Source organism: Arachis stenosperma, chromosome 4 (genome assembly GCF_014773155.1).
Source record: "Arachis stenosperma cultivar V10309 chromosome 4, arast.V10309.gnm1.PFL2, whole genome shotgun sequence".
Classification (NCBI taxonomy): domain Eukaryota; kingdom Viridiplantae; phylum Streptophyta; class Magnoliopsida; order Fabales; family Fabaceae; genus Arachis; species Arachis stenosperma.
The window spans coordinates 127,645,166-127,661,170 of NC_080380.1; the positions used below are offsets into that span (position 1 = coordinate 127,645,166).

A 16,005-nucleotide genomic window follows, 5' to 3' on the forward strand; every position below is an offset into this window, starting at 1 on the left:
GGCTGTGGCCGATGAGACCGGTACCTCGGCTCAGGGTGCCTTGGCTCAAAGTGACAAGGAAGTGCGTGTTTCCCCCTTTCGCGAAGTGGTCGGTATTGGGGGTTCGACGTCCAACCCCGCTGCCGACGATGAGGTGGAGGAGGTGCCCAGCCTCAAAAGGAGGAGGACGTCCAGCAATCCCGAGGGGGTTCTCACTGTGATGGAGAAAAATTTTGACGCCGGGAATTTTATAGATTCTCAATTGATCCCCGGGACTGAGGAGCACTTCCACGAGTCGTCTCTTACCGGGCAAGCGAGGTGGATGTATCGTACCCTCTTGCGCGGTGCAGTGATAGCTCGGAAGGCCGAGTTTGAGTTGTCCCAGATGGAATCTCTCTGTAGGAGGTTGGAGTCTGCTGGGAAGGCCAATAACAAACTTAAACACGAAGTTGAAACTCTTCAGGAACAACTAACCCAATCCAATGAGAAGCTCGATGCTGCCGAGAAGAAAGCTTCCGCTGCCGAGAAGAAAGCCTCTACCGCCGAGAAAAAATTAGAAAAGTCGGACGCCACGGTTTCCCGGTTTGTCGAGCGGGAAATGACTTTACAGAGTCAGGTTGGCGTGGCTCAAGGACGAGTGTCCGCGTTGGAGAAAGAGAAGGAGGCTGTCGAAAATAAGCTTGCAACGTTGAAGACGAAGTATAAAGACGTCGTTAAGCAGGGGAAGGGCGCAATCCTGGCGACTAAGGAGGCCCTTAAAGCTCAGGTTAAAATTGTTGCTCCCGATTTCGACACCTCGGCAATTGGCGTCTTCAAGGTGATCAAGGACGGCAAGATTGTTGACGTTCCTAAGAAATGATTTTTCTTGTTCTGTACGAAACTTTTGGTTAGCCGTCATGTTTTGGCTTTTGTGAACAGTTGGTTTCTTGGATCGTTTGCTCGTTTTATCATAGTTTATACTTTTTTATTTGCTTGGTTGTGTTGTCGTTTATATTCACCGTTATTGGTTTATAGTTGCCGTTCGTTCTACCGTGTTGATGACATTCTGGCTGAGCCGACTGAGCCAGGTCGTGGCTTTCCGTGTAGCCGTTTGCTATTGTGGTAGTTGATGGGCTCCCGGGGTGATCAGTCCCGGGGCCGTGTATCGTTGTCGCTTCGCGTGGAATTTGTTTGCGGGTTGTCCAGGAAGGGTGAACAAAACAAAAGAAACAAAACTTTGCACAAGTATATTTTAGTCGGCAATTGCACGAAAGATCTATAGACCATAGCGAAAAGTACAATTCCATGAATTAAATACTTAGCTCGATTGGTCGGCATGTCGCCTTATGTGCTAAGAGTAAAACCTTCTCAAGTTGCTCGCGTTCCACGTTCTTGGGACTTCTTTGCCATCCAGCCTTTCTAACTTGAAAGCACCTTTGCCCATCGCTTCTTTAACTTTGTAGGGACCTTCCCAATTTGCCGCCAGCTTTCCCTCCCCCGGGGTCGGTAAGCCGATGTCATTGCACCTCAGGACGAGGTCGTTTGGCTCGAACTCTCTTTTAAGCACTTTGGTGTTGTAGCGTAGGGCCATTCTTTGCTTCAGCGTTGTTTCCGTCAAGTGGGCCATTTCTCTAGCTTCATCTATCAGGTCCTTCTCCACGGCTTCCCCTACTCCCTTCAAAAGTAGTCGTGGACTTGGTTCTCCGACTTCCACGGGTATTACCGCATCTAGCCCGTATGTTAGTCGGAAGGGGGTCTCCCCGGTGGATGATTGCTCGGTTGTACGGTAGGACCAGAGAACCGAGGCGAGCCCGTCGGCCCAAGCACCTTTTTTATTGTCGAGCCGCTTCTTAAGCCCTAGCAAGATGATCTTGTTTGCGGACTCAACCTGTCCGTTTGTTTGGGGGTGCTCTACCAAGGAAAACTTCTGTCTTATACCCAGGCCGGTGAGGAACTCTGTGAATTTCCTGTCGGTAAATTGTGTCCCGTTATCCAAGATGACGATCTTCGGGATGCCGAACCGTGTTATCACTTACCTCCACATGAACTTCCTACAATTGGATGAGGATATGCTGGCCAGCGGCTCAGCCTCTATCCATTTGGTATAGTAGTCAATGGCGACTATGAGGTACTTGACTTATCCAGGACCAATCGGGAAAGGCCCAAAGAGGTCGACTCTCCACTATGAGAATGGCCAGGAAGACGTTAACAAGCTTAGCTCGGAGGCCGGTGCCCTGTGGAAATTGGCGTTCTCTTGACACTTGACGCACTTTCTAACAAATCCTTTGGAGTCTGCCATCATTGATGGCCAATAGTATCCAGCTCGGATCAATTTTCTTGCTAGGGCCTTGCCCCCTATGTGATGTCCGCAACACCCTTCATGGACTTCCCTGAGGACATAGTCCGTTTGGTCGGCGTGTAGACATTTCAATAGGTGCTGGCTGAGTCCTTTTCTGAACAGCTGACCCTGGATGATCGCATACTTGGCCGCTTCCCTTCTCAGTTTCTTGGCGTCTTTTTCGTCGTCGGGGAGTTTGCCGTTTTCTAAGAAGCTGGTGATGGGGTCCAACCATAAGGGGCTTATCTTTGACAGGTGCAAAGTGACCGCTGGCTCCCTCATCATACCTTGGATGAGAGATCGGTTACCTTCTCCCGGTTTGGTGCTAGCCAAATTTGATAGGAGATCCGCCCGCGTGTTCCTTTCTCTTGGAACGTGGTGGATCGTGACCTCCTCAAACTTCTGGATCAAATCCCTAACTTTCTCCAAGTACTTTTGTAATAGTGAGTCTCTGGCTTGGTAACTCCCGTTTACTTGGGAGGTGACGACTTGTGAATCGCTGTATATTTCCAACCTTGTCGCTCCAACTTCCATTGCTAGGGCTAAGCCCCCTATGAGGGCTTCGTATTCTGCTTGGTTGTTTGAAATGGAAAATTCGAACTTGATCGACTGTTCGTATACGACCCCAGCTGGGCTTTCTATGATGATTTCGGCGCCCCCGGACGTCTGATTTAAGGCTCCGTCCACGTGGAGCTTCCACCGTGTGTGCGTCTCTTCGGTTGGATCCCCCGTCACTTCTACTAGGAAGTCAGCCATCGCTTGCGCCTTGATCGCTTGCCGGGGTTCGTACCGTATGTCATATTGGGAAAGTTCAATGGACCAAGTCATCATCCTTCCTGCCAAATCGGGTTTTTGGAGTACTTGCCGGATTCCTTGGTCCGTCCTTATGACAATCCGGTGACCTTGGAAATATTGCTTTAACCTCCGGGAAGAGGTCAAGAGTGCCAGAGCTAGCTTTTCCAGTTTGCTGTACCTCAGTTCTGCCCCTTGTAAGGCTCTGCTCACGAAATAGAGTGGCTGTTGGGCCCTTCCTTCTTCTCGTACCAAAACCGCGGCCAGGGCTTCTCCTGTTATGGCAAGATATAGGTATAACGGCTCCCCGTTCATTGGCTTCCCGAGCACAGGGGGTGCCGCTAGGATTTCCTTGAAGTGTCTAAAAGCTTCCTCGCATGCGGGCGTCCATTCAAACGCTATCCCTTTCCTCATGAGGTTAAAGAAGGGTAGGGCTTTTGTTGCCGAAGCTCCGAGAAAATGGGATAACGCGGTAAGTCGCCCTGCCAATCTCTGGACGTCCTTGATACAACCCGGGCTCTTCATTTGGAGTATCGCTTGGCATTTCTCAAGGTTAGCTTCTACCCCCCTTTGAGTTATCATGAACCTTAGGAACTTTCCAGCTTCCATGGCAAAGGCGCATTTGAGGGGATTAAGCCTCATGCCGTGTTGTCGGAGAGATGCGAATACATTTGCCAGGTCACTCAGGAGGTCATCTGGTTGCGTAGTTTTTGCGAGGATGTCGTCCACATAGACTTCTACCGTCTTACCTATGAGGTCACGGAATATTTTGTTCATCAGTCTTTGGTATGTTGCCCCCGCGTTTTTTAAGCCGAACGGCATCACCTTATAACAGAAGGTTCCCCCAAGCGTTATAAATGCTATCTTGTCCTCGTCGGGTCGGTGCATCGGTATCTGATTGTAGCCGGAGTACGCATCCATAAAGCTCAGATACCGGTAGCCCGCCGCTGCGTCGACAAGTGCGTCTATGTTGGGGAGAGGGAAACAATCTTTAGGGCATGCCTTGTTAAGGTCGGAGTAGTCTACGCACATTCTCCATTTGCCGCTGTGCTTCTTTACCAGAACCACATTCGAGAGCCAGGTCGAGTAGTCTAGTTCTCGTATGAATCCTGCTTCTAGGAGGCCGGCCGTCTGCCTGGCCACCTCCTCCGCCCTCTCCCGCGACATCTTTCTCCTCCGTTGGGCTACCGGGCATGCTTCCGACTTGACTTCGGGGTCTATGCCCGGCATGTCGGCCGGTGTCCAGGCAAACAAATCCCCATTGGCCCTGATCATTTCCACCAGAGGCTCCTTCAATTCATGTGGGAGGTTTCTATTGACAAACGTGAAGTTTTCCTCCATGTCACCGACCCTAAACTTTTTCAGGTCCCCCTCTGGTTCTGGTCTGGGCTTGTCGTCTACCCTAGCGTCTAGGTCAGCCAGGAACACTCCCGATGCTTCCTTAGATTTCTTCCTTAGGGAGAGGTTGGCGTTGTCGCAAGCGACTGCCGTTTCTAGGTCTCCCCTTATGGACCCTATAGATCCGTCGTCGGTAACAAACTTCATGACTAGTAGCTTTGTGTTGATTATTGCTTCAACATCGTTAATCGTCTTCCTCCCCAAGATGACGTTGTAGGCCGTGGAATCTCGGAGAACCACGAACTCAGCCATTGCCGATCTTCGGCCTTGGGCTTGTCCCACGGAAATTGGCAGGGATATTACTCCATCTGGCTTGATGAAGTGGTCGCCTAACCCGATGACCCCGTGCTGATGAGTCGATAGGTCGGCGTCCCTTAATCCCAGTACATCGAACACGTTGCGGAACATGATGTTCGAGTCTGCCCCCGTGTCAAAAAGGATTCGTTTTACGAGGCCTGTTCCCACCCTGGTCGTGATGACCATGGGTGGACTTTCAGGGGCCTCGTCGAACCACTGATCTTCCGGGCTGAAGGAGATACATGGGGGCTTCTTAGAGCTTCGCATCGGCGCGGAGGAGACCGCCAGGATCTTGGCGTCTTTCTTGTGCGCCGATCTCGACCTTGGTGCGGTGTTTTTGGCGGTTACTACGTTTATCACAGTGAGACCGTGGTCTTTGTCTTCTGGTTCTTGTCGCCGCTTTGCCACCCGGGTCTTGCCTTCCTCGTCTTGGTCTCGATGTCGCCTCCTCGGCTCCCTTATGAGATGGGAGAATTCCGAGAGTTTACTGTCCCTTATGGCTTGCTCTAGTGCATCCCTTAGGTCTGTGTTTGGTGCCCATAGCCCTTGTGGTAGTCACAGTAGAGGCTCTTGTTTCCCCCCGTGCGGTCCTTGAGTGGTCGGGGCTTCGACAAGATTCCTTTCTCGGCTATTTGCTGGTAAACTTCCATGATGGGGAGAGTGAGTGGAGTGTAGTTGGTGAATTTCCCAATCCGAGGAAACGTTCTGGGTGCCTTGCTCGGCCCTCCGCCTTGTTCTTTTTGTCTCTCTCCGTTACCTTGCTGCCTATTGGCAGCCACGACCTGGCTCACCTCCTCGTCATTTATGTATTCCTTAGCTACCGTTTGGATTTCGTTCATCGTCCAAATCGGTTTCGTGGTGAGGTGTTTTCGGAAATCCTCGTTCAGGAGGCCGTTCGTCAAACAGAGGCTGGCCACCGAGTCGGTTAGGCCGTCAATTTTCAAGCATTCGTCGTTGAAGCAGTCCAGGTATTTTCTGGTCGTCTCCTCAGACCTTTGGGTTATCCCGAGCAGATTGATCGGGTGCTTTGCCTTTGCTATTCGTGTTGTGAATTGAGCTAGGAAGGCACGGCTGATGTCCGAAAACCCATAGATGGATCCTTGCGGGAGGCTGTTAAACCACCGGATCGCAGGTCCAGCCAAGGTGACCGGGAAGGCCCGGCACCTCACCTCGTCTCCTGCTCCCTCCAGATTCATTCTAGCCTTGAAGGCCGTGAGGTGCTCCATAGGGTCTTGGGTTCTATCGTACCTCATGTCCGTTGGTTTGTCGAAGTGCTTCGGCAACCGGACCTCAAGGATGGACCGATGGAACAGGGTGGCGCCCATTATCACGGGTCGCTGCGTCCTCATAGGCCTCCCTTCTCTGTCTTCGCGGTCTTGTCCCGGGTGACACATTTTCTTGCCTCGAGAGTAGATGATTGTGTCGTTTCGTCTTCTCGGGATGGGCGAATCTTCTCGGGTGCTTTCCACTTCCGTTCTGGATGCGGAGGCGTGCCGGGGGAGACTCTGGCGGGAATCTCGCTCCCGGCTTTCAGGGGACGGGAGGTAGCTAGGATCTGTGCTTCGTCGATCGCGCTCCTGATCGGCTAGTTGTCGTTCCAGGTTCTGGACCCTATGGCGTAACTCCTGCATTATTCTCCGAAGGGTCGTGTCTCCCGCATCCTTGTGCGTGATTCGGCGTGTTGTCGGGAGGACCTTCGTCGCCCTCCCGGTGAGGCGACAGAGGCTACCCCCTCTGCGCCGGCTGTTCGGCCTTGGTCTCCAAAGCCCGGCACGACTTCCATTCAGAAGAATCCCCACAGACGGCGCCAATGTTCTATCGAACGGTTACCGGACGGTTCGGGTGGAGTTTTGCGGAGCTGGGAACGCTTCAATCGCGGTCGTGCTAGGATCCGGTCAGCCGGGTAGCCGAGCTCTCGTTGTGGAAGGAGGGGGGTCACCTGCAAAGACACTCCGACGCTCTAGTCAGTTAGTGTGCAGGTCAGAAATGGATTTTTGGGGTGTGTGACGTACCTTGGGAGAGGGGTAGGACCCTCCCCTTATATACGATGTCAGATGTGGGTCCCACGAGGGCAGAACCCACCTTCTTCGAAGTTTCCTTGTACAGCTGTGGCGGCCAGCTTTCCCGGATGCGTGTGCGGGTCGAATGTGGGCGTGTCATCCTACCGTTCAGGTCGGGTTGTGAGTGGGTCAGGTCGGCCCACGTTCCCTTTTGGGTCGAGCCGTAACAAAATATAACATTCTAAAATTTACCGTGACAATGTGAATAAATTTTGTAGATAGAGAGTTAATACGCAATGTGTTATAACACACAGAATACGTATTGGATACGTGTCATCATTTTAGCAACATTAAAAAAATATATTAAATATGTGTTATCATCCTAGTAACACGCAAAATACGTGTTGAACATTTTTTTTACACTTTCACAATATTGTAATATATTTTAAATACTATTTTTATCTTTATATTAAAAATAATTTCTGTTTCAATGTTTTTACATTTTTTTTATTTATTTGTTTGGGCTGAATCCTTTAACCAAATTATGATATCATACCATACGGAAAAAGAAAAAGACTCAAGTAGGTACAACAGATTAATTATTAATTTATTAGACTAAAAAATACCGTTAAAAAAAAAGGGTAGGCTCCGTTCCACTTCCAGTTCCAGTTAGTTTCTTTACAAGTCATAATCACAAACTGATCACTGATACAATATTGTTTGTTACCGTTTCTCATAAGTCACATCACATGTGACTCCCACTGTGGGCCCCGTTCTACATGGTCCACCAAATAATCACTTATTTGAGAGACAATAGAATAGTTTATCAGTGTATTTTTTACTCTGGTAGTAGAATAGTTTGAGAGACAATAGAATAAAGAATCAATTATTTTCCATTTGAGTAAACATGATAATCATAAAAAAATTAGACATTTTAATTTGGCATTTCGAAACAATAGTAGAAAAGTCATGAAAATAATTATTTAACACTAAATATATGAATAAAGAAATTTAATAATTTGCACAATAACTTTTTTAATATCTTCACGTTAAAAGGGAGGGAAGGGGGAGGGAGATGCATAGGTGAATTGATATATTATTTATTGTTAGGTGATATATTTTGATATTTTAAATATTTTTTAATGATAAAAATTCACGTACAGTTATTTTATACGAAATTGATAATAAAAATTTGTTAAATAATTTAATAAATTTGGCTAAATTATTATTTAATAATTCTTGACTAATCTGTTAAATTTTTTAACAATTTTTTACTATCAACTTTATATAAAAATAACAACAAATAAATTATTACCATTTTTAATTTATATTAAAATACTTTTTCCTTGTTTAGTCATTTCTTAAAATTTATAGTTTAATTCATGTGACCAAAGTAGTAAAATCATATTTTTCATTCCGACACGAAAAACTAATGCAAAATCGTAATTCATAAAATCGTTAGACAAAATGTAAATTTAACTCATAAATCATAAAATCTAAAAAATATAAGAAATATAACAAAATTACACATAATTGAATATAACACTAAAGAAATTTTATTAAATAATTTTAAAAATATTTATTTAACAATTTAAAAATATAATCGCATTCAGAATATTTATATATTTATAAAAAGAAAAGAGCTGCACATTCAAACCACACATTAGCAAATTTACTAATTTAAATGTTTCAGAACACAAATTTACTAGTGTTCCTTTTTTATTTTTTTATTGACATAGGTCTAGGTTCACAATTGGACCGACCCAACATAAGCTACTCATCCTTATCCCCATCACAATCAGACACCCTTTCCCAACCCGTTTCTCCCCAACCTAGATCCCCAACACTCGCTGCAATCCAAATACCCTATGATTGCGCTTACAAAGCTCCTTCCAATGGCAAATCCATCTCCTTTGGCATGTTGAGTATATTGTCCATAAAATTTCTTTGGAATATCTTTTCTACACTCCCCTCCTAGGTTTTGGGTCACTCAGTTTTCATGAAGAGACACCGCAAAACCACTGCATAAAGGAGATGTTGGTATTACATTTTCTTTCACCTTCCTTGCTTTTCTGTTCAAGCTCCCGATTAGCCCTCCTCGTAAAGGAGGAAGACAGCGCCAGTCGCACTGTATGTGATGCCTCTGCTTTTCTCTACTTTTGGTTTGAAGAATGCCCCTGTTGCAAGAACTTTACTCCATTCTAGGGTTCCTTTTTAACTTTCTTCTATACGTTTTGGGCTGGATTTGACGAATTTTAAACAAGGTTAGAAAACAATGAAACACCGTTTATGGATGGATGAGTCTTCTTCCTCTCACACGGGATCGCCAACAAAATCATGATTCCAGCGATTTCGCGACTTTACTCGGCGATTCCACGCAAACAACACTGTTGTCACTCGAACAATAAAATTAAAATGGAAAGGAGCTGCAAAATCCAAATGTGATTTCACGAGTTAAGTCACGATTTTGACTACCTTACATGTGACAAGGGCTTTGATATGGAGTAAAAAATAAAAAATGTGTCTAACAATAAAAGTTGTCTCTCAATAACCCAGATGGCTTATTATAAATAAATTAACTCCATCAAATTTAGCAAATTTTTTTAATAAATAATTTAATTATTTTAATTATCAAAATATATAATTTGTAACGCATTTACTAATTTATATCACATTAATTTATTTCGTTTACAAAATAACAAAATAATTATAAATGCATCTCCTTGAAACTTAAACATATCTCGTTTACACCGTAAACGAGATATATTCATTATCACGGTATATTTGTAAAGAAAAAATATAATTTTTAAAAATAATAAAAAATATTAATAATTTAAATTTAAACAAACTTTTAAAGATAGAACGTTTTAAATAATAGAAAAGATGAACGGTTTTAAAATAATAGGAAAAATAAACCGTTTTAACTCGTTGATTAATGGGCGACGACTAGGGTACACGTAATTTAAAACTGTTCATTTAAAATCAGCACAATCGCCTATTAATAAGTTAAAACCGCCTATCTTTCCTATTATTTTAAAACTATTATCTTCGGTCTTCTCTATAATTTGAAACCGTCCTATTATTTGAAACGTTCTATTTTTAAGGGTTTGGTCCAATTTAAATTATTAATATATTTTATTAATTTTAAAATTATATTTTTTTATTTACAAATACACACATCTCATTTATACTGTAAATGATATCATTATAAATGTATTTTATTTATACTATAAAAAAAATATGTGTATTTTTTCAAATTTAATATATCTTGTTTGCAATATAAATAAAATACATTAATGTGATGCAAATTACTAAATACACTACAAAATATATATTTTAATAATTAAAATAAATAAATTATTTATTTAAAAAAAATGGCCTCAAATTTAAAACAAAATTACTAATCTCTGGCATGCTGCAAAAAGGCTAATTTTTTTTATATTGTATAAATATATGTGTAATACATTGTTATGAGAAGATTAGGTGTCTTTTTTTATATGGTGTTTTATTCAAATTGGACGGTCCGATTTGTTTGAAAAAAATAAAGTACAAATCGGAGGGTCGGTTTTGTTTGATAAAAAAAAAACTACAAATCGCATGGTCCGTTTTGTATTTTTAATTTTTTTATTTTTTAAAATAGAAATCGGACGGTCCGATTTCAACATTAAAATTTTTTTTATTTTCAAAAACACAAATCGGACAATCCGATTTGTGATTGTTGATTTAAAAAATGAAACAAATTGGAGAGACCAATTTATTTATACCATAACAATAAAAAACTCATCTCTTCTCCTATCATTATGAGATGCACTCAGCTCTCTTCCACATAAAAAATAATAAGCGTGCTGCAAAATACTCAAAATACTACAGAACTTACAATATATCAAATCAATTATGACCACTTTCTGAACCGTCACAGTAGAGTAGTTATCCATGCGTTATCTTCGAGTGTAGACACTATATAGTTCCTCATGCGTAGAAATATTTTCTTTTTACACCACAACGTTGCCCTTTGTTTATTTCTTTAACCGAGTTTGTACAATAAAAGAAGAAATATCTTAATTTCCAAATAAACGCGGGTAGTGGAGGTAGGGGGAAATCGAAATCCCGTTTGAAGGGTTTTTTTTTATAAATAAAAATAGTTTAATTTTAATATATTAATAGTATAAAATATTTAATATAATTATATAATTATATTTATTTTTTACGATTATTTATATAATCAACAAAAATAATAATTATTTTTTATGATGTAATATTATATAGTTAAATATATATATTTTATATTAATTATACATTAAATTTAAATTTATAAAAATATTCATGATTTTTTGTTTAAAATTTTTTGTTTAAAAATAACACTAGTATGCTTATTTTTTAATTTTTAAAATTAACAATTTTAAATTGTTATTTTTAAAACATAATAAATAATTAATTATACAAAAATAATAATACAATTACATTTCTTTTTAGTAAATTCAATTAAATTATTAATATAAAATATATTTATTTAAATTTAAAATATTTAAATAAAATTAAATTAATTAAAAAATATACAAATATAATTAAAATCGTTTTCGACTTGTTTTATTATTAAAATCATTCTCAATGTTACAAAACATTATAAAATCGTTCTTTTGTCTCATAAATAATATTTTTTAAACAATTTTATCCTTAAACAAAAATAATAAAAAAATCTCCACACCCTCACTATTAACTTTACATCATCATTATTGCTTTGCATCTCCTCCCTCTCCCTTTTCTCACTATTATCACCACTGCCACAATAACCATCACCACTGCCGTCATAACCAATACACCTTTTTTCTCTTTATTACCTGTTTATCATCCTAAATTATTATTACCCACTCATTATTCCCAACACTTTTCTTTCAGTAACAACAACAGCTCTAAATTAAATCAACAGCAACATCCACAAAATAAATCAACAAAAATTTTAGATTAAACAATAATTCAATAATCAACAATCACAATTTTATATCCAAAATCAGCAATAACAGAAATTACAAAAATAAAAAAATGATATTTATGCTCTTCAAAAATTAAAAAAAAAATAAAAAGAAAGGAAGAACGAAGATAGAAATAGAGAACTCAAAGGAGGGTGGTGTTGCTGCCATCCGTTAACGACATGTGGGAAGCTACTGCTACTGGCGCTGTCGCATCTGTAGCTAAGGATAAGAACGACAGTGATAGAGAACGACGTGATGACGGCAGCCAAAGCTAAAACTATTGGAGTAAGAGATCCAAATAAGTGACTAAAGCTGAAACGACGCTATTGAGATCGATACCGACATAATTGTAGTTGAGAACTAAAGAGGGACCGGAGTAGGAATAGAAGAATTTTTTTTTAATTTTAATTTTATTAATTATTAAGATAATTTAATAAAAAAAATTAAAATAAAAAATAATTTTATAACATTTTATAATATTAAAGATGATTTTAATAATAAAAAAAATTAAAAATAATTTTTATTTTAACCTCAAATCTTTGGAAGGAAAAAACTACTTACGCCTTCGCCTAACTTCTTAGCAAAATGCATCCAATATCCTAAAAAAGATTATATCCTGATAAAGAAGGTTTTTTTTTTAATTTTTTTTAAATAATGAATTTTTTTATTTATAAAAGAAAAAAAAAAAAAACCCGTTTGAAACTTTGTTACTACCACCCTGACACTGAACAGTGTGCCCAGGCTGTTGTTTTGTGTTGTCGTCCTATTATGGTTTGGGTGTTTTCTTCGTCTTTCAAAATTCCATCTCTAACAACACGCCCTCGTTACTCGTTAGTCTCAGCTACCTAAGGCCGCGTTTGCCTCTGTTGGAACTGGAAATGGAGGAAGAAGAACCAGTGAAAACGACGACGCATCAACATGAACCTCGAAAGTGTTCTGAGAAGAAGACTGTGAGTGTGAGTGTGAGGGGTGAGATTGATACTTCTGTGCCCTTTGAATCTGTGAAGGAGGCAGTTACTCGATTCGGTGGCATCGGTTTCTGGAAGCCTATTATTCCTTCTCTTCCGCTTCCTTTTCATTCTCACCATGTATGCTATTCTTATAATCCTCTCTTTTTCCTTTTTTCCCCTTTTGTTACTGTGTTGTGTATACAAAACTGGGAAGATAAAGATGAATAGTGGTAGTTCTCATGTGTAGTAGAAATGTTTTTGAAATTTTTTATTCTGCCATAAAATTATTTTATACCAGGTTAAAAATGGTACAAGAGATCGTTGAGGGAAAAAAACTGCTAGTATTTACTTATAAATATTATAAATTAAATTTCAGTTTAACAATAAAAAAATAGTAAAAGAATGTGAAAAATCCTTTGATTTTGCTTTATTATTCCGTATTTTCTTTTTTGAATTATGCTTCTCTTTCAAATGACATTTCCTTAAGATGGTTATTACTGAAGTTGCTTCCACTTTCGTTAGCAACACGGCGGAGAAGAGGTGGACGGTGCAAAACTGGAGGAGCAGGCCATGGTGTTGGAGAAAGAATTGATCCTCAAAGAGAGGGAAACTCTTGATGTGTTAAAGGAATTGGAGAGTACCAAAAGGCTTGTTGAAGATTTGAGAACAAAGCTACAGAAGGAGGAAGCCGAAGCCAAAGAGAATGAAGAAAATGTGTTGGATGTTAGAAAGCAACAAGCTTCTAAGGAAGGTTTTATTCCCTGCCCTTCGTCTTCTCCGGCTTTGATACTAATGGAATTGAAGCAGGCCAAGTTGAACCTAACAAGAACTACTAATGATCTTGCTGATGTTCGAGCTTCTGTCGAATCGCTTAATAAGAAATTAGACAAGGAAAGAATCTCGCTTGAGAGAACCCGCGAGAGGCTTAGTCAGAATTCATTGAAAATATCTTCTCTTGAAGAAGAACTTAAACAGACCAGACTTAGAATAGAACTGGCAAAAGATGCTGAAATCAAGTGTGTTTCCGGTGACCCTTCGGATATCACGAGAGAGCTCCATCGATTGAGTTCTGAGACAGAGCATTTCAAGAAAATTGGAGAAGCCGCCAAGTCAGAAGTTTCGAGGACAATGTCTGAGATTGAACAGACTAGAAGTATGATAACAACTGCAGAAATTAGATTGGTTGCTGCCAGGAAAATGAAGGAAGCTGCTAGAGCCGCTGAAGCAGCTGCCATTGCAGAAATCAATGCTTTATCTAATCATGAGATTGAGAATTCACCCGAAAAGCATGATGGTGTTACTCTTTCATTTGAAGAGTATACTTCTCTTGCCTGCAAAGCTCAAGATGCTGAGGAACAATACAAGAAGAAAGTTTTCAGTGCCATGCTTGAAGTTGATGAGGCGAATTTGGAAAAAGAGAAAATCTTAAAGAAGGCAGAGGAAGCTTTGGAAGAATTGAAATCCAGCAAGAAGGTCCTTGATGAAGCTTTGGAAAGGGTCGAGGTGGCGAATAGAGGGAAGCTAGTGGTAGAGGAGGCTCTAAGGAAGTGGCGGTCCGAGAGTCACAAGAGACGCTCCTCGGTACAAAATTCTACCAAGTTCAAGACCTCTTATCCATCTCACCATCAGAGAGAATCAATATTACTTGATGTGAATGGATTGAATATTGTAAATGATGAAACCAAGCCGGTTCTTAAGCCAACGCTATCGATAGGACAAATACTGAGCCGGAAGCTGCTTCCGCCGCAAGATATTGAATCCATGTTGCCTGGAGAAAGAAGCTTTGTGAAAAGGAAGATGTCATTGGGTCAGATGCTTGGCAAACAAAATTCTGATTCATCCATTGATACACAAATTGAGAAAGAAAATGGACAGAAGCAGTTTTCTTCCAAGAGAAAGAAATTTGGGTTTGTGAGATTCTCACTTCTCTTGTCTAAACAACAAAAGAAGAAGAAGAAGAAGAAGCCAATGTTGAATTTGAGGTGATAGAATCAGTTTGATCAATTAATATGTTGTTTCATCTTGTTTTCTATGTACACGGTTGTTTGTATATTAATCACCTATTTATGCTTCCTATGCTACGTTCTAGTTCTAGAGTTCTTAACTTATCCTCTTGAAAACTGGTAGTATGATATTCATTTGTCAGCTGTTTTTGTTGTGTTTATATTTGTATACTAACCTCCCTAGTTAGGAAAATTCTGTGATGCTGAAGAAAGATTCCTCAACACATGCTGAAGCTTAGTTGTCAAAAAATGAAGGAAAACGCGTGTCCCTCAAGAATGATGGCTTGGCCTGAGCCGTTGCATTTGGTGCTGGCAACTGGGTGTTGCTTTTCAGAAATTGTCTCAACTTGATAGATGTCTAGATAATCATTAAGAAAGGCTAATTAATTAAGTTTACAAAAGTAATTTTTTTTGGAATGTAATATTTGGTTTTTGGTGGAGTTGTGTTATTGGTCCGCTGGGCCATGGAAGTTGGATTTTTGGTGGGTTGTGGGAAGTGATAAAAACCCCATAGATATAATCATGGGTTCCGCAAAATATATGGAGGTTACGTTACCCTAACAAAACTAACAGGCCTTAGTAGGAAAAAATAATGGGATTGAAATTTTTATGTGAAATAATTAAGTTTCAAGTAATTTATTAATAATTATAAACACTAATTATGTGTATACATAATTAATAATTTATATTATTATTTTAAACGATAGACATGATAAAATAATTTAATTATCTATTGAAGAAAGTGAATAATTTATTCATGTTTACCTTATTAATAATTATAACAATTAATTATTATAAATAGGTATATCTTTATTTAATAAAAAATTTATATTAATGACTTATATTTATTATTTAAATAATAATTAATATACATAATTATACTATATCAAAATTAAATATTTTTGTTTGTGTTAAGTTAAATTATAATTAATAAAATTTATTTACGTAATAAAGTTAAGTTAAATATTTTTGTAAACGGATGCCAGTTGAACTTTATCAGTAGAAACTGATGTAAGTGGAATCATCATGCTAATATATTTTTTGCAAAGATGCTATTTGTGCAGCTACATTATTTTAGGGGTGGCAAGTGGGGAAGTCCGCCCCACCCCGCCAAAAGCCCGCCCCGCCCTATCTACTGAGACGGTCTTAGAATCCTAGCCCGCCCTGCCTAATGGCGGGCTGGCGGGCCGGCGGGATAAGTCCGTCAAATAACTTCTTTTTTATTTTTAACTATTAAATAATATATATAAAGGAATAAAAAAATCTCTCGTATTTTTTATTTTTAACTATTATAAATAT

General features: G+C 39.8%; 2 protein-coding genes across 2 annotated transcripts; one reads left to right on the top strand and one right to left on the bottom strand.

Annotated features, from left to right (window-relative positions):
- Positions 1 to 5,301: 5,301 nt before the first annotated feature.
- LOC130975473 (uncharacterized) lies at positions 5,302 to 6,414 on the bottom strand. The gene has a single exon (XM_057900267.1). It carries the CDS (start codon positions 6,412 to 6,414, stop codon positions 5,302 to 5,304), a length of 1,113 nt encoding a protein of 370 aa, XP_057756250.1.
- A 6,059-nt stretch (positions 6,415 to 12,473) lies between these two features.
- On the top strand, positions 12,474 to 14,865 carry LOC130973497 (WEB family protein At2g38370-like). Its single transcript, XM_057898052.1, has 2 exons — positions 12,474 to 12,841; positions 13,226 to 14,865. The coding sequence occupies exons 1-2, from the start codon at positions 12,632 to 12,634 to the stop codon at positions 14,687 to 14,689; spliced, it is 1,674 nt and encodes a 557-aa protein (XP_057754035.1). The 5' UTR covers positions 12,474 to 12,631; the 3' UTR covers positions 14,690 to 14,865.
- The last annotated feature ends 1,140 nt before the right edge of the window (positions 14,866 to 16,005 follow it).